This window comes from Staurois parvus, unplaced genomic scaffold (assembly GCF_062004578.1).
Source record: "Staurois parvus isolate SC_StPar_1 unplaced genomic scaffold, SC_StPar_1.0 ptg000481l, whole genome shotgun sequence".
Classification (NCBI taxonomy): domain Eukaryota; kingdom Metazoa; phylum Chordata; class Amphibia; order Anura; family Ranidae; genus Staurois; species Staurois parvus.
Window position 1 is genome coordinate 60,841 of NW_028318277.1, and position 18,530 is coordinate 79,370.

The following is an 18,530-nucleotide window of genomic DNA, read 5'->3' on the forward strand; positions in this document are numbered from 1 at the left end:
AAGGGCTTACATTGAACATGTTGAAAAAAAAGAAAAATACAAAAGAAAACATTCTCACATTCTGAAAAGGTAGACTGTCCATTACAAGGCTGTTCAACATGTAAATGCCGTGAAATGAGGCAGCAGGGAGGAAAGGGGGGGGGGGGGGTAATGTTGGCAAAAGATTCAATTACTTTATTACCCTTTATAAGCAGCAGACAGGCGGCCTCCATTAACATGCAGGAGATCCGTCCGAAACGGGATTCCTCCTCATCCAAATGGAAGAAAACATACGAGAATACAAATAAAGCCGAATCAGTTATCTAGCCGGTATCACCGCAGTCTTTATTACTCTTCTGGATGCTCATCCACCATGGAGCGGGGGTGGGGGGGGGGGGAGTTAAGCGTCGTGCATGCCGATCCATTCCATTAGATGCTATGGAATTCGATTAAATGAATCGTCTTAAATCAAATGCCTTCAATCATGACCTGCCACTGATGCTCAAAAAAAAAGGCATTAAATACAGGTTGATGCTGAAGCATGGCACGTTCGATGAATCTTCCTCTTTAACCTCGACATGAGGGACTTCACTGGTCAGCATGCTCACTGATCAATAAAAATTGTTCCAAAAAAAGCCAAAAAGATGGGAATCTGTAGCTGCAATCACTAACTGAATGGCATTTAGTTTGCTAAAGCACTGTGTATTATAAACAATTGCTTGTGGTGCTGCTGATCTCCTGCAACCTCTTTAAAGCCACTTCCGGTCTACGTGCACTTGATGGCTGCATGCCATTTCTCAGGGGGAGTTTCCTGATGGTGACAACAGTTGACCGTGCCTGTGTAATGTATGTTGAAATGGCCAATCGTAGTCTCCATTGGAAGCCTGTGTAACAGGGTGACAACAGAAGAGCACAACTGGGAGAAAGGGATAGAGTTGTCACCAGGGGCAGACTGACAACTCATGGGGCCCCCGGCCAATAGGGGATAATGGGGCCCCTGTGTCCTTGCCCAAACTCAAAAGGTACCAGGAGCATCTCATGGGGCCCCCTACTGACCCCGGGCCCTCGGGCAGTGCCTGAGTTTCCAAATGGTCAGTCCGCCCCTGGTTGTCACCATATAACAGGAAGTGCCTGAACAAAGACTTTCACTGGGCAGATATTTTGTGAGTACTGGAGGTCCAAGGAATCCTGGAATTTTTTTCAGATGCAGTAGGGTTTTGTAAGTACTGGGGGCCCTAGGAATCCTTGTTATCCTGAAAGACCCATAAAGGATCCTATGAGTACTGGAGGCTCTAGGAACCCTGGAGGACCCGGCAGGGATCCTGTGAGTACTGGAGATCCTGGAAATCCTGGAGGAACTGGCAGGAATCCTGTCAATACTGGAGGTCCTAGATATCTTGGAAGACCCAGCAGGAGTCGTGTGAGTACTGGAAATCCTAGGAATTCTGTCAATCCTGGAAGATTTGGCAAAAATCCTTTTAGGACTGCAGGCCATAGAAAACCTGGAAAACCCAGCAGATACCCTGTGAGTACTGGAGGTCGTAAGAATCCTGGAAACCCTGGAAGACCTGTTAGGTATGCTGTGAGTACTGGAGGCCCTTGAAATCCTTTAAGACTCAGTAGGGATTCTGTAAATACTAGCAGTCCTAGGAATCCTTGATATTCTGAAAGACCCAGAAAAGATCCTATGAGTACTGGAGGCCCTAGAAATTTTGGAAGACCCAGCAGATATCCTGTACATACAAGAGGTCCTAGGAGTCCTAGAAATCCTGGAAGAACCAGCAGGGATCCTGTGAGTACTGAAGGCCCTAGAAATCCTTTAAGATCCAGCAGGGATTCTTTATGTACTGGGGATACCAGGAATCCTTGATATCCTGAAAGACCCAGAAAAGATCCTATGAGTACTGGAGGCCCTAGAAATTCTGGAAGACCCAGCAGATATCCTGTGAGTACAAGAGGTCCTAGGAGTCCTGGAAATCCTGGAAGAACCAGCAGGGATCCTGTGAGTACTGGAGGCCCTAGAAATCCTTTAAGATCCAGCAGGGATTCTTTATGTACTGGGGGCACTAGGAATCCTTGATATCCTGAAAGACCCACAAAGGATCCTATGAGTACTGGAGGCCTTAGAAATCCTGGAAGACCCAGCAGATATCCTGTGAGTACAAGAGGTCCTAGGAGTCCTGGAAATCCTGGAAGAACCATTGTAATGGCAACTTTGGGAATTCCAGGAAAACTCCAAACCTGAATTTAAGGAAAACAAACTTTTTATTTACCAGCTGGTTGACCTAGTCAGACTCGTGTCTGCAAGCTAAGTGCCTTGAAACGCATCTTACATGGTGTACATATCAACAATTACGTCTCAAAGCATATATTTCCTCTTTACTTTATATACATTTAAAATACATTCTGAGCGGTTCAAGATATAGCCTTTGCGGTTTCACATTTAGATAAAATATCACCAACAGAAAGTTAGGAAATGAGACGGAGGAAGTGAGCTGATGACCTGGTTCTGCAAACAGATGCTTTTAGAAATGTTAACGCTTAAAGAGGAACTCTTTAACTGCAATATTTGGGTGCTGCCACACCATCAGGGATCCTGTGAGTACCGGAGGCCCTAGAAATCCTTTAAGACCCAGCACAGATTCTGTAAGTACTGAGGCCCCTAGGAATTATTGATATCCTGAAAGACTCAGAAAGGAGTCTTTGAGTAACGGGACCCTAGAAATCCTGGAAATCCTTTAAGACTCAGCAGGGTTTCTGTACATACTGGGGGCCCTAGGAATCCTTGATATCATGAAAGATTCAGAAAGGATTCTATGAGTACTGGAGGTCCAAGGAATCCTGGAAGACCTGGCAGGCATCCTTCGAGGCATCTGTAATACAACCAGGGGCGGACTGACAACTCATGGGGCACCCGGGCAATAGCGGATCATGGGGCCCCTGTGTCCTTGTCCAAACTCAAAAAAGCCTATGAAAAAGGTACCAGGGGCATCTCATGGGGCCCCCTACTGACCCCGGGCCCTTGGGCAGTGCCCGAGTTTCCAAAATGGTCAGTCCGCCCCTGAATACAACATTACTGGACTATATATACATTTATCTGTGTTTTTGGACTATGTTGAGAACACTGAAACTTGGAGATAACGAATGCACAGCTCAATGTTTCCTTATGATGTTGCAGAATATCTGAAAGCTATAAAACTAGAGAAAATAAAATGGAAACAAACAAAAAAGCTACGCAAACCGCTCGGCACAAAATCCTCCCCATGTGAGCAAAGCCAAAGATACATGCAACTAAATAAATAAATACAAAGGGAAAAAATACAATAATAATGCATCATTGACTTTTATTATAAACAGAGGGAATATATCCCAAAATATCTTGGCTTGGTTTTCCTGAGCCTTTGCTCTGATTCCCACAGGTCTAATAGATGTAATTAGGTTACAGAGGCAGAGAATGGGAGAGGAGCCGGGCGAGGAGAGTGAAGAGCGTTCTTTGAAGGAGTTCTAGTGACCTCAGGAGGCCAGAGGATAGACATGAATCTTCTTTACCCTGCGCCTTCCCCGCTCACAGCTCTCATGCAGATTAAAAGATCATTGGATGCACGGGAAGGGAGAGGGCTCGCTAATAAAATGTCAGGGGACATTCGGCATGGGGAAGACGTTCCAAAAAAAAAATCAGGAGCTTGTAGATGGGCTGGGTCATCGCTCCCCGATTAACGCTGCCGAGGAATAATCGCAATAAGATTGGAGATATCGCATGGCCCCCACCCTCATGATATTGAACACTGAAGATGTATCCATGGTCCTCTCCAGAGAGGCGGATTTTAGATCACAAACATAAATTGCCTGGCAGGGTGGAGAGAAGGAGGGCTTCGCTTTACAGCTGACAAGACTTCTACCGCCGAAAATATCAAAAAAGCATTATTGTTCTATCGAAACGGCAGGAGGAACGCGGCTGTGCCAGTCCTGAAATTATTACTGCCGTCTGTGTTCACTTGTAACTAAGACTGGTTTATACATGGAAAAATAAGTATAATACCATGATTGATAGATAGATAGATGATAGATAGATAGATAGATAGATAGATAGATAGATAGATAGATATTGATAAGGATTGATTGACAGTGAGATAAATAAACAATAGATATTGATTGATTGATTGTATGGCAGCGATAGATAGATATTGATTGACAGAGAGCAAGAAAGACAGATAGATAGATAGATAGATAGATATTGATAAGGATTGATTGACAGTGAGATAAATAAACAATAGATATTGATTGATTGTATGGCAGCGATAGATAGATATTGATTGAAAGAGAGCAAGAAAGACAGACTGATGATAGATAGATAGATAGATAGATAGATAGATAGATAAAAGATTGATTGACAGTGAGATAAATAGGTAGACAATAGATAAAGATTGATTGGCAGAGATAGATAGATAGATAGATAGATAGATAGATAGATAGATAGGATAAAGATTGATTGACAGTGAAATAGATAGACGATAGATAAAAATTGATTGATTGATTGACAGAGATAGACAGATAATTATTATTATAATACAGGATTTATATGGCGCTAACAGTTTGCGGAGCGCTTTACAATATAAAGGGAGAGAATACAGCAACAATACAGTTCAATACAAGAGGGATAGGAGGGCCCTGATCCTGGGAGCTTACAATCTAGGAGAAGATAGATAGATAAATAATGATTGACAGAAATCAAGATAGATAGATATTGATTGATTGACAGAAAGCAAGATAGATAGATAGATAGATAGATAGATAGATAGATAGATAGATAGATAGACCGAGGTTGATAAGGATTGATTGACAGTGAGATAAATAGACAATGGATAGTGATTGATTGATTGATTGATTGATTGATTGGCAGAGATAGACAGATATTGACTGACAGAGAGCAAGAAAGACAGACTGATAGCTGGATAGATAGATAGGACAGATAAAGATTGATTGACAGTGAGATAAATAGGTAGACAATAGATAAAGATTGATTGGTTGATTGGCAGAGATAGATAGATAGATAGATAGATAGATAGATAGATAGATAGATAGATAGATAGATAGATAGATGGATGTTGATTGGCAGAGAGCGAGATTTGGCCAGCCTGAAAAAATTAAGAATTTAGAGGAATCTGGTTATTATTGTGCCATGTGATATACGGCCCCCCGTTGATATGGGCCCCACCCAATCATCTTGAGGCTTCCCCTGTCCAGTAGGCCTGTGGACTGCCCCCGCGGCGCTCCTCTTGGCGTATGTGTGCGCCGTACTTGTCCCCTGTCCCAAACACACTGGTAGAAGCTCTCTCTTTCTGGAATTCCCTGGGATTTAGTTGGCAGCTCTGTATTGTTCTGACGCTTTGGTGCTTTCTGCTTCTAAACAGATTATCCATTTGTAGAGTAAAACTGCCGCTGCCGCGGAACGCGTACCCTTGTTAATGATATCATAGCTGTGCTGTTTAATCACACACTTCTCAGGCAAAGCTCCCAAATCATTCTCTAAACAGCCCAGCCACATCTGGCTTTTCCAGGTATCGGAAATGAAACGTTTATTAATTACACATTTCGCTTTGCATAACGGCACTCAGGTGAGGCGTAAAGACGCCATTGTGCTGAAAACGAGAGGGCCGCAATTTCACTTTCCCCATTCTTTGCGTCTCTTTAGTATATTTGTATTTAATTTGAGGATTTTGTGGAATGTTTAAGGCTACCCAGCCAATGTGCTGGAGAAGTAAGCACAGAACAGGTGACCCTACAGAAAGGTTTAAAAAGTCAATTCTGCCCACACCTGATGGGTTACATGGCATATCGTGGGAGGCAACAGAGCTTGCAATTCTGCACACCCTGTGCCATTGCCCTGCCCCTGACTGTTCCTCAATATCGCCACCTTCTGGAGAGAAAAGCTCCACCTTTTATCATTGATAAGCCATCCTTTAGCTCCAGTCCAGTGACTTTGCCTAAGCTCTAGACATTTAATTTCAAATCGAAATTCAGCCAAATTGTTTGTTATTTGATGTATCCAAATTTCCAAATTACAGTAGTAACGAATCCAAAATAAAGAAACGAAATTCAGAAGAAATTCAAATTCGAAAACGAAAAGAATAGCATGAAACATAAAAGAATAAAATAGAAAAAAAAATAGAATACAAAAAACAATAGACTAGAAAATATAGAAAGAATAGAATGGTCTTCTAAAATTCAAATTTTGAATAGAATAAATTCAAATTTGAACAGAATAGATTAGAATAGAATAGAAAAGAATACAATAGAATAGATGCATACATTATTTGGAATACTGATCGTCCCATGAAAAATATATTTTTATGCCAAGCCTGAGTTACTAGACAGACATTCCCTTATTCTCCCCTACCAAAATCTCTTGGTTAGGAAGCCATAGGATATACAGTAGGTTCAAATGACTACCCTCATTGCCACCAGGAAACGTCAATGATTTTCATCCCCTAATTCAGGCTTTCTAGTAGACTCCATCCTGATTCAATTACTAAACGTTTGTCCACGTCCTAAAGAAGGGGAGACCTTCCTTTGAATTGTGTTGGCTAGATCTTATGATATTTTATTTAACAAATATTTTAAACAAATTATCAAGTGAGATGAACGTTTGTACTGGATGGTCCTAACCCAACACATCTCAGAATTGATTGGCTGATGATCGGCTCGAGAGTTAGCCGATTACAAATTGTTTGTTCAAGCCCTGAAGTAGGGAGAGGCCTTGCTCCAAATCATGTGGACTATTATCTTATGTTTGTGATGAATAAATATTTTCAACAAATTACCAAGCGAAATAAATGTTTGTATTGGGTGCTCTTAATAGGCTAATGAATGGAGACAGCCACCTTGGACCAGGTCCACACACCATACTTCCACCATGAGTTTGCCTCCATAAAGGAGAACTAGGTTGAATTAGAGGGACCTGTGTCTTTTTTCAGAAGACATCCAAAAAACTGAGGACTAATAGAATGGGGTAGGATTATAGAGCATGTGCGTGTCCTGAAACGCTTGCCAGTATTTAGTTGGTCACCTAAAGATATGCGCCTATAACCCATGGTGAAAGTATGGTGTGTGGACCTGGTTCTGGTCTTAGGTGGCTACTTCCGATCATCAGTCTCTTGATTTCAGGATTCATGGTGCAAGTATGGTGTGTGGATCAGGTTCTGGTCTTAGGTGGCTACCTCCAATCATCAGGCTATCAATTCCGTGATTCATGGTGGAAGTATGGAGTGTAGACCTGGTTTTGGTCTTAGGTGGCTACCTTCAATGATAAGCCTATCAATTGCGGGATTTATGGTTTAACGATGGTGTGTAGACCTGGTTCTGGTGTAAAGTGGCTACCTCCAATCATCAGGCTATCAATTCCGTGATTCATGGTGGAAGTATGGAGTGTAGACCTGGTTTTGGTCTTAGGTGGCTACCTTCAATGATAAGCCTATCAATTGCGGGATTTATGGTTTAACTATGGTGTGTAGACCTGGTTCTGGTGTAAAGTGGCTACCTCCAATCATCAGCCTATCAATATTGGGATTCATTGTGGAAATATGATTTGTGGATCTGGTTCTGGTCTTAGGCGGCTACCTCCAATCATCAGCCTATCAATATCAGAATTAATTGTGAAAATATAATTTGTGGACCTGGTTCCGGTCTTAGGTGGTCACCTCCAATCAACAGCCATGGATTGCCTGTGTCCTGTACTGTACAATTAAGATAACTAATTTCTATGTCCATTGGCACAGCATCTGACACTCCGAAACCTACATCCGTGCTGAAAGCTAGAATCATTTATTAGCTATTACTTGTTGGGGAAGGGGATTTCAGGAATTGGCTCAAGGATGATCATCATTAACTGGAAAAAAGATTAACACCGATCAGTCTTCAATAGTCACAGCCCAGCAAACACCCCTCCATAATGAAGGTCTTAAATTACCGATGGAGAAAAAAAGTCCATGCTTCTTGAATATTGGTAATAAGAGAAGGTTGACTGAAGGAGCTTGGAGACAATATATTGTATTTCTCTTTGATTGCTGCCAATATCTATTGAGGCCAAGTAATTAAATAAGTGTAATGTTTTAGGTCGTTACTTTGTATATTCAATGTAGCCGGGGAAAAAAGAAAACAGATTAGTATAATAAGTAGCGGTTGACAACAAGAACACCTCCAGCAAACATTAACTGACATGTGAGTCTCGTGCCTTTCAGGCCGATGGTTAAACCTGCGGATCAGTAAATGTCCCCTATATTGGTGTTATCAAGTGACAGGCGCATATTGTTGAAAATTGATCCTAATTTAATTAAAGTGGTTCATTCAGTAACTTTTCAAGCCAACGTGAAGAAATTCCAAATGTCACTGTATACAGAAAAAGTATAATTTTTTTCAAGAAAGCTCTACTTTTAATACTAAAAAGCCATCAATTAAAGTGGAACTCCACTCAAAAAGTGAAGTCCACCTCGTGAGCCCCCTCCCTCAGACCTGGTTATGTTACGGGGGGGGGGATTGAACATCAATTTTTAATTGGTACCTGCTCCCACATCCGCAATCACCTAGGTGAGGATGGCGTCTCTTGCCTTACCCCCTCACACGTCCCAGTAGGCTGCAGGACTAGAAAACACTAACCAAGCTTGCGCATGAGCACTTGGGAGGGGGGTGGCTGTGGCTTCCTGAGACTCCCATAACCAAGATGGTGGCACCGAAGATCCTCTGCAGAAAGAAGACCCAGATGTGGGAGACAGCACTTGGCTCCAGGCGTTGCTAAGAATCTCATTTTTTAAGTCAGCAGCTACAATATTTGCAGCTGCCAACTTACATAGTTACTCTTGCTGAAAAAAGACAAAAGTCCATTCAGTTCAGCCATAAAAAAAAAGTTATAATCCTACACCCACAGTTGATCCAGAAGAATAAAAAAAACCTAGCAAAGCATGATCCAATTTGCTCCTGCAGGGGAAAAAATTCCTTCCTGATCCCCCGAGAGGCAATTGGATATTCCCTGGATCAACTTTCCTTATAAATGTTATATCCAGTTATATTCTGTGTATCCAAGAAAGAATCCAGGACTTTCCTACAGCAATCCACTGAGCTGGCCAGAACCAACTCTTGAGGGAGTCTATTCCACATTTTCACAACTCTCACTGTGAAGAAACCTTTCCGTGTTTGGAGATTAAATCTCTTTTTCTCCAGGCGTAAAGAGCGCCCCCTTGTCCTCTGTGATGACCTCAGGGGGAATAACTCTACACCGAGTTCACTATATGAACCACTGATGTATTTATACATGGAGATCATACCCCCCCTTATGTATTATACATGGAGATCATATCCCCCTTATGTATTATACATGGTGATCATATCCCCCCTTATGTATTATACATGGAGATCATATCCCCCTTATGTATTATACATGGAGATCATATCCCCCCTTATGTATTATACATGGAGATCATATCCCCCTTATGTATTATACATGGAGATCATATCCCCCCTTATGTATTATACATGGTGATCATATCCCCCTTATGTATTATACATGAAGATCATATCCCCCCTTATGTATTATACATGGAGATCATATCCCCCCTTATGTATTATACTTGGAGATCATATCCCCCCTTATGTATTATACATGGAGATCATATCCCCCCTTATGTATTATACATGGTGATCATATCCCCCCTTATGTATTATACATGGAGATCATATCCCCCTTATGTATTATACATGGAGATCATATCCCCCCTTATGTATTATACATGGAGATCATATCCCCCCTTATGTATTATACATGGAGATCATATCCCCCTTATGTATTATACATGGAGATCATATCCCCCCCTTATGTATTATACATGGTGATCATATCCCCCTTATGTATTATACATGGAGATCATATCCCCCCTTATGTATTATACATGGAGATCATATCCCCCCTTATGTATTATACATGGTGATCATATCCCCCCCTTATGTATTATACATGGTGATCATATCCCCCCCTTATGTATTATACATGGAGATCATATCCCCCTTATGTATTATACATGGAGATCATATCCCCCCCTTATGTATTATACATGGTGATCATATCCCCCTTATGTATTATACATGGAGATCATATCCCCCCTTATGTATTATACATGGAGATCATATCCCCCCTTATGTATTATACATGGTGATCATATCCCCCCTTATGTATTATACATGGTGATCATATCCCCCCTTATGTATTATACATGGAGATCATATCCCCCCTTATGTATTATACATGGAGATCATATCCCCCCTTACTCTCCTCTTCTTAAGAAAGAATAAATTCAGTTCCTCTAATCTTTCCTCATAGCTGAGCTCCTCCATGCCTCTTATCAGTTTGGTTGCCCTTCTCTGTACTTTCTCCAGTTCCCCAATGTTCTTTTTGTGAATTGGTGCCCAAAACTGAACTGCATATTCCAGATGAGGTATTACTAATGACTTGTACCTTGGGGGGGAGGGGGAATGATATCTCTCTCTCTGGAGTCTATACCTCTTTAATACAAGAGAGGATTTTGCTCGCTTTAGAACCCGCAGCTTATTAAGCTTGTGACCTACCAGAACTCCCATCCTTCTCCACCATTGATTCCCCCAGTTGTACCCCCCTAGTATGTATGATGTATGCATATTCTTAGCCCCCAATTGCAGAACCTTACATTTATCAACATTGAACCTCATTTGCCAGATAGTAGCCACATTACACAGAGCATTGAGGTCGGCTTGTAAATTGAAGACATCCTGTAAGGACGTTATTCCCCGGCACAGCTTGGTGTCATCTGCAAAGACTGAAATGGGATTTATAATCCCCGACCCTATATTGTTTATAAATATATTAAAAAGTAAGATTCCCAACACTGAACCTTTAAGTCCATTCATTGGTTTTGCCCAGACTGAGATGGATGTCATCAGTCTGCTGCCAGAAGGAGGAAACATTTCCTCAATCTCCTTTGCCCAATGTTCAGACTGCAGCATTGTAAATTTGTTGTAAGTCACAAGGTGAGGGGCTGCTGCAAAGGCTGATCTGTGTCAGACATTTGTGAACACAGCCAAGAACTGCACAGGCACCAGGATTTTTTTTATGTTTGTGCCAATACGCTAATAAAATTGCTTGAGATAAAGCTGCAAAGAATACAAGACTGCACTGGATTTCTGGTGGGATTAACAGTTTTTTATGGAAGTCTTCAGACAGATATAGCAAACCATTTTCAATTATATAAAAACATTTTTTAAAAATTAAAAACGGAAGGGAGCACATATGAGATGTTTATTATTAGTGATTACATACAGTTTAACTAATGCTGCACCATTTCCCCCAAAAATGTGGCAAAAAAATGAGCTCACCTTGGGGGGTGTCTACTTTCCACAAAGGAGCCATTTGAGGGTGTTTGTACTGTCCTTGCTTTTTTACTTGAAACATTTGACATTTGAAAGGGAATTTTTTTTTCAATAATTAATTTTCTTTATGTAATAAAAAACAGAAAAGTGGTTAAATACCACCAAAAGAGAGTTCTGTCTCAAAAAGTATTTAAAATGATTTTGGGTTCAGTATTGCTTTGGTGGGTAGTTGTCAGTCAAACTATCACAGAACTGAAAGCTGAATTTTACTGGTTGTGTTGCATTTGATATTTGTCTGTTTTATGATTTTTCCTCTCAGAATTACTTGAAAAGATCTGTTTGTTCGTTTCTTAGAAAGAGAAATCAGATTACGGTTGAATGTTTGAGTGGATTTCTCAAATAAATGCCTTGGTAACAATTACACAAGCTGTCCAACAGCAATGACAACTGAGATCCCATTATTGGAAGCTGGGCTTTTCTATTGTTCTACATTTAATTATGTAACTGAAATCAACAAGTCAAAGTAATCAATAATTAACAATAGCTTGACCTTCTGACATGCACTGTATTGCTAAAATTATTGGGCCTCCTGCCTTTCCACACACATGAACTTTAATGGCCCCCCAGTCTTAGTCCGTAGGGTTCAATATTGAGTTGGCCCCGCCCTTTGCAGCTATAACAGCTTCAACTCTTCTGGGAAGGCCGTCCACAAGGTTTAGGAGGGTGTCTATGGGAAGGTTGGACCATTCTTCCAGAAGCACATTTGTCAGGTGTGGCACTGATGTCGGGGGAGGAGGCCTGGCTCACAGTCTCCGCTCTAATTCATCCCAAAGGTGTTCTATGGGGTTGAGGTCAGGACTCTGTGCAGGCCAGTCAAGTTCCTCCACCCCAAACTGGCTCCTCCATGTCTTTATGGACCTTGCTTTGTGCACTGGTGGGCAGTCATGTTGGAACAGAAAGGGGCCATCCCCAAACTCTTCCCACAAAGTTGGGAGCATGAAATTGTCCAAAATGTCTTGGTATGCTGATGCCTTAAGAGTTCCCTTCACTGGAACTAGGGGGCCAAGCCCAACCCCTGAAAAACAACCCCACACCATAATCCCCCCTCCACCAAACATTACACTTGGCACAATGCAGTCAGGCAAGTACCGTTCTCCTGGCAACCGCCAAACCTAAACACGTCCATCAGATTGCCAAGCAGAGAAGTGTGATTGGTCACTTTACAGAACGTTTCCACTGCTCTAGAGTCCAGTGGCGGCGTGCTTTACACCACGGCATCTGACGCTTTGCATTGCACTTGGTGATGTAAGGTTTGGGTGCAGCTGCTCGGCCATGGAAACCCATTCCATGAAGCTCTCTACGCACTGTTGTTGTGCTCATCTGAAGGCCACACCAAGTTTGGAGGTCTTTAGCTATTGACTCTGCAGACAGTTGGTGACTTCTGCGCACTGTGCGCTTCAGCATGCGCTGACCCCGCTCTGTCATGTGATGTGGCCTACCACTTGGTGGCTGAGTTGCTGTTGTTCCCAGTTGCTTCCACTTTGTTATAATCCCACTAACAGTTGAGCGTGGAATATTTAGTAGCCAGGAAATGTCACGGATGGACTTATTGCACAGGTGGCCACCTATCACGGGACCACGCTTGGAGTCACTGAGCTCCTGAGAGCGACCCATTCTTTCACCAATGTTTGTAGAAGCAGTCTGCATGCCTAGGTGATGATTTTATACATCTGTGGCCATGGAGGGGATTGGAACATCTGAATCACATGATTTGGAGGCCTGGCCCAATACTTTTGGCAATATAGTTTATATGACCTAAGGCAAAAGAAAAAAGAGAGAAAAGAAAAAAAGAGAAAGGAAAAGAAAAAAAGAGAGAAAAGAAAAAAAAGAATAGAGAAAAGGAAAAAGAAAAGAGAAATGGGAAAAGAGAAAAGGGAAAAGGGAAAAGGAAAGAAAAAAAAACAAAAAGAAAAGAAAAGAGAAAAGAGAAAAGAAAAGGAAAAAGAAAAGGAAAAGGAAAAAGAAAAAGGAAAAAGAAAAGAAAAGGAAAAAGAAAAGAAAAAGGAAAAAGAAAAAGGAAAAAGAAAAAGGAAAAAGAAAAGAAAAAGAAAAAGAAAAGAAAAGAAAAGGAAAAAGAAAAGAAAAGAAAAGGAAAAAGAAAAGAAAAGAAAAGGAAAAAGAAAAGAAAAGGAAAAAAAGAAAAAAAAATAAAAGAAAAGGAAAAATAAAATAAAAGGAATAAAAGAAAAGAAAAGGAAAAATAAAAGAAAAGAGGAAAGAATAGAAAATAAAAACACAAAAATAAAAGAAAAAAAAAAAAAGAAGAAAGAAAAAAAAGAAAAAAGAATAAAAAAGAACCACCCCCCAAAAAATTTACTTATATACAGAAAACCAATCTCTCCGATGGTGTTGGGTAAAAAAAAAAAGAAAACAGAAAAAACATATGCCAACAAAAGCGAGGTGCCACAGCAAGCTGAGTTTACACCTTTAAAACTGAAACACAAATATAATTTATCCGGTTAGCTACAGCAAGAAAAAAAAAAAAGATAATGATTCAGCTGACACCCGAAAGTGTTCTAGATGTTCCGGGTTTGAATGGCGCCTTGAGCTAATCAGTCTACTTTCTTGATCTTAACGACTTCCCATCGCTGAAACTTTTTTTTTTTTTTCCGCCGCGGGGTCAAGATGGAAGGCGTGCGGGAAAAAATGGCTATTTTCAAATTCCTTATTCCGTGTGAGTCCTGAACTTCTTTTCATTAAACAAGCGCAAAACGTATCATTCTCAATAAGAAAGCGAGGATAGATCAAGAAGACTGGATGTATCCATATTTCATGCTAATTAGTCTCCGCACACGTAATGTCTCTCCCCAACGTATCCCATACATGTGTCAATGTCCGCGCGCCAGCTCATTAAGCCCTCTGTAGTTCATTTGAGCCCTGATTTTTTTTTTTTTTTTTTCTCGGTCTGAATTAGACATTTTAGGCCATTCTCGTTCTTGATGGATAGGGGAAAAAAAAAAAAAAAAAACACGTCTGTAAAACCATCATCGCTTAATGCATTTGCAATAACGCGTCCAGGCAGTGGATATGTGTACGGCGTTCCCTTTTACCAACAAGGTTAGGGAGGCAGAGGGTGTCCTTGTTGCTTTGATAAGCCGTGTGGGTAATATGCCCTACATCTGACAAGGGATGAGAAGTAGCTAGCCTAATTCTTTTTAATGGGGGCCTCAGAGACCATCTTTGTGGAGGAAGAAGCTGCAGCCTGCTGTTGCGGGGAACCTTTTTTTTTTTTTTTTTTTCCCTGCAAAGCCAGAACCTCGGCGCTCATCACTCTTCCTCGTAAATTAAATAAGAGGGTAGGTGCCTTCGGAGAGGCGATGCACTCAATCCACGTCTTCATAAACGGAGCAGAAGAGAGAGACGTTTTCCGATGCTGAAGGCCCAAGGACAAAAACAGGAGGCGGCGGTAGCAGGAAGTTAATACTCCGTTGATAGACTGGTGCCGAATTAAAACTTCTGTAGGCCCTAAGAGGAGTTCGATGCTAATGGCCACCTACTCAACGCATTAAAGCTCAAGAAAAGAAAATTTACCCTTGCAGTTGGCTGCCCACATTCCCCCCCACTGCAAGGGTTAGCTGCTCATTGAAGGAGAAGTATAACCAAAGCTGCTTTGGATCACAGGAGCGCAGTTTGTTCTGCAGGACTGTGACCCCTTTTCAGCCGATAGCGGGCTAAAGATGGTGTCACCCGCAGGGGTGGACTGACAACTCATGGGGCCCCCGGGCAATAGGAGATCATGGGGCTCCTGTGCCCTTGCCCAAACTCATGGGGCCCCCTACTGACCCCCGGTTCCCTGCCTTAAACTGGAGTGTCCCTAAATCAGTGTTTCTCAACTCCAGTCCTCATGGACCCCCCAACAGGTCATGTTTTCAGGATTTCCATTATTTTGCACAGGTGATTTGATCAGTTTCACTGCCTTAGTAATTACCACAGCTGTTTCATCTGAGGGAAATCCTGAAAACATGACCTGTTGGGGGTCCATGAGGACTGGAGTTGAGAAACACTGCCCTAAATTAACTTTAGTGCTTGTAGCTAGCCAGCCTGAGCTTAGTTATTGTTATCTGTGTTCAGGGCCAGGACAAGGGGTGGGCGGAAGGGGCGGCTGCCCTGGGCAAAATGGTGTGTTGTAGGGATGGGGGAGCCTTCCTTCTGTTACAAGGCTGACGGGCAGGGGCGGACTGACAACTCATGGGGCCCCCGGGCAATAGGGGATCATGGGGCCCCTGTGTCCTTGCCCACACTCAAAAAAGCCTATAAAAAAGGTACCAGGGGCATTTCATGGGGCCCCCTACTGACCTCGGGCAGTGCCCGAGTGCTCGAATGGTCAGTCCGCCCCTGCTGACAGGAGTAGTGACAGTGGAAGTGATTTTGACAAGTGAGCGGAAGATAGAAGAAGGCGCAGATTCCGCTGGACAGATTGGGGTAGGGAGTTCCAGAGAATGGGAGAGGCTCTGGAGAAGTCTTGGAGTTGAGCATAAGAGCAGGTGATGAAAGAGCTAGAGAGCAAAAGGTCTTGCGAGGAGCAGGGGCGGACTGACCATTTTGAAACTCGGGCACTGCCCGAGGGCCCAGGGTCAGTAGGGGGCCCCCTGAGATGCCCCTGGTACCTTTATCATAGGCTTTTTTGAGTTTGGTCAAGGACACAGGGGCCCCATGATCCTCTATTGCCCGGGGCCCCATGAGTTGTCAGTCTGCCCCTGGCAAGGAGCTAATAGGTGATGTTAGATGAGGTTGGTAATGTAGTTCAGGGCAGAGTTTTGAATGACTTTGTACATTATTATTTTGAATTTTATTTGTTGGAGCAGTTGGTAAAATAGAGTCTGGAACAGGGGCGGACTGACAACTCATGGGGCCCCCTGGCAATAGGGGATCATGGGGCCCCTGTGTCCTTGCCCAAACTCAAAAAAACCTATGAAAAAGGTACCAGGGGCATCTCATGGGGCCCCCTGCTGACCCCCGGGCCCTCGGGCAGTGCCCGAGTTTCCAAATGGTCAGTCCGCTTCTGGTCTGGAATAAGCATTCATGACAGACTGAAGAGCAGATATCTTGATAACATAACGAAAGAATCCAGAATTAATTTAGCTCCATTTGTTCTTTCGGATATCATCCAATTAGCCCATTCCATTTCCCTTTGTGACGAATGAACATAACGAATGAATCTGAAATTAATTTTGTTCCATTCGTTTTTGGGGTATTGTCCACTTGGCTCATTCCATTTCTCACTGTGGGTTGGACTAGCCGAATCCGAATAGTGCCCGAGTTTCCAAATGGTCAGTCCGCCCCTGGTCACCCGTATGGTCGGTATCCATCCAGATGAAGAATGACAGTGCATTGTGAATGGCCAAAGCAATTCACCTGACCACATGGCCAATGGCAGAGCATGATGATGTCACAAGGGGGCGGTATTCATCCAGATACTTGGACCAGAAGTTGGCTCAGCCTCTCAGCAAGCTTCTGAGAGCCTGAGCCAGCCCCTTCCGCCCCTTTCACAGTCTGGTGAGCGCTGGACTGACAGCCACCAGCTCTCCGCTCACTAAATGAAGAACTGAGCGATCAGTGGTCTTTGATTGCTCAGTTCTCAGTCTTAGAGCCAGCGGAGGACAGATGCAGCATCGGATCAATGTTACATCCACCAGTCAGTGGTCGGCAAGCCGCGGCTCGCGAGCCACATGCGGCTCTTTACAAACTTACAAAAGCTCTTCTGTGTGCCGGGCTCCAGCTCCCCTCCCTCCTCTCGGGCGGCCGCTCCCCTCCCTCCTCTCGGGCGGCCGCCCCCCTCCCTCCTCTCGGGCGGCCACCCCAAAAGTCAGGACTCTGCAGCTGTCAGGATGTAGGCGGGGCAGCCAGGATGTAGGCGGGGCAGCGTGACGAACTCCTCTCCTCTCACAGTCCGCCCTGAAGGCCAGAATGGCGCGGGAACACGGCGAGAGGAACGCGCGGAGCAAAGGTAAGTGAATTGACACAATATGGGGAATGAATTACTATAGGGGGGATGAATTACTATAGGGGGGATGAATTACTATGGGGGGATGAATTACTATATGGGGGATGAATTACTATGGGGGATGAATTACTATGGGGGATGAATTACTATATGGGGATGAATTACTATATGGGGATGAATTACTATATGGGGATGAATTACTATAGGGGGGATGAATTACTATGGGGGATGAATTACTATAGGGGGATGAATTACTATATGGGGGATGAATTACTATGGGGGATGAATTACTATATGGGGGATGAATTACTATATGGGGGATGAATTACTATATGGGGATGTATTTTCAGTTTTAAAAATGTGGCTCTCAAAATACATTTCAATCGTGATTTTGGCAAGATTTGGCTCAGTTGAAAAAAAAGGTTGCCCACCACTGCTATGGGGGATGAATTACTATATGGGGGATGAATTACTATGGGGGATGAATTACTATATGGGGGATGAATTACTATGGGGGATGAATTACTATGGGGGATGAATTACTATATGGGGGATGAATTACTATATGGGGGATGAATTACTATATGGGGGATGAATTACTATATGGGGGATGAATTACTATGGGGGATGAATTACTATATGGGGGGATGAATTACTATGGGGGATGAATTACTATATGGGGGATGTATTTTCAGTTTTAAAAATGTGGCTCTCAAAATAAATTTCAATCGTGGTTTTGGCGAGATTTGGCTCAGTTGAAAAAAAAGGTTGCCCACCACTGACCTAGGTGAGTATTTTTTTTTTTTAACAAACCCATACTTCTTTTTTAAAGCTAAGCTCTAAGGATAACCTACACAAGGGGTCTCCAAACTATGGTCCTCCAGGTGTTGAGGAACTGCAAGTCCCATGAGGCCTTACAAGACTCTGACAGCCACAGGCAAGACTTCCAGAGGCATGATAGGACTTGTAGTACCTCAACATCTGGGGGGCCATAGTTTTGAGACCCTTGATTTAGACAGATCTCTACATAACACATAGGAGAAGGAGAGTTATGGAGACAAGAGGGACTGTTTAGTCAAAATGTTATTTTTTTCCCATTCTGAATGTAGGGTGCAGAAGGATTAGTATCTCTCTCAAGTTTTCATTGCTGCCTTCTCCA

At 42.8% G+C, this 18,530-nt stretch overlaps 1 protein-coding gene across 1 annotated transcript in view; it reads right to left on the bottom strand.

Moving 5' to 3' along the window:
• Positions 1-1,227: 1,227 nt before the first annotated feature.
• Positions 1,228-18,530, bottom strand: part of LOC149452315 (protein diaphanous homolog 2-like) — a 766,217-nt gene continuing 748,914 nt past the window's right edge. The window contains exon 19 of the mRNA XM_089689522.1: positions 1,228-2,220. Coding sequence (XP_089545648.1) covers positions 1,228-2,220 — 993 coding nt within the window. The remainder of the gene's footprint in view (positions 2,221-18,530) is intronic.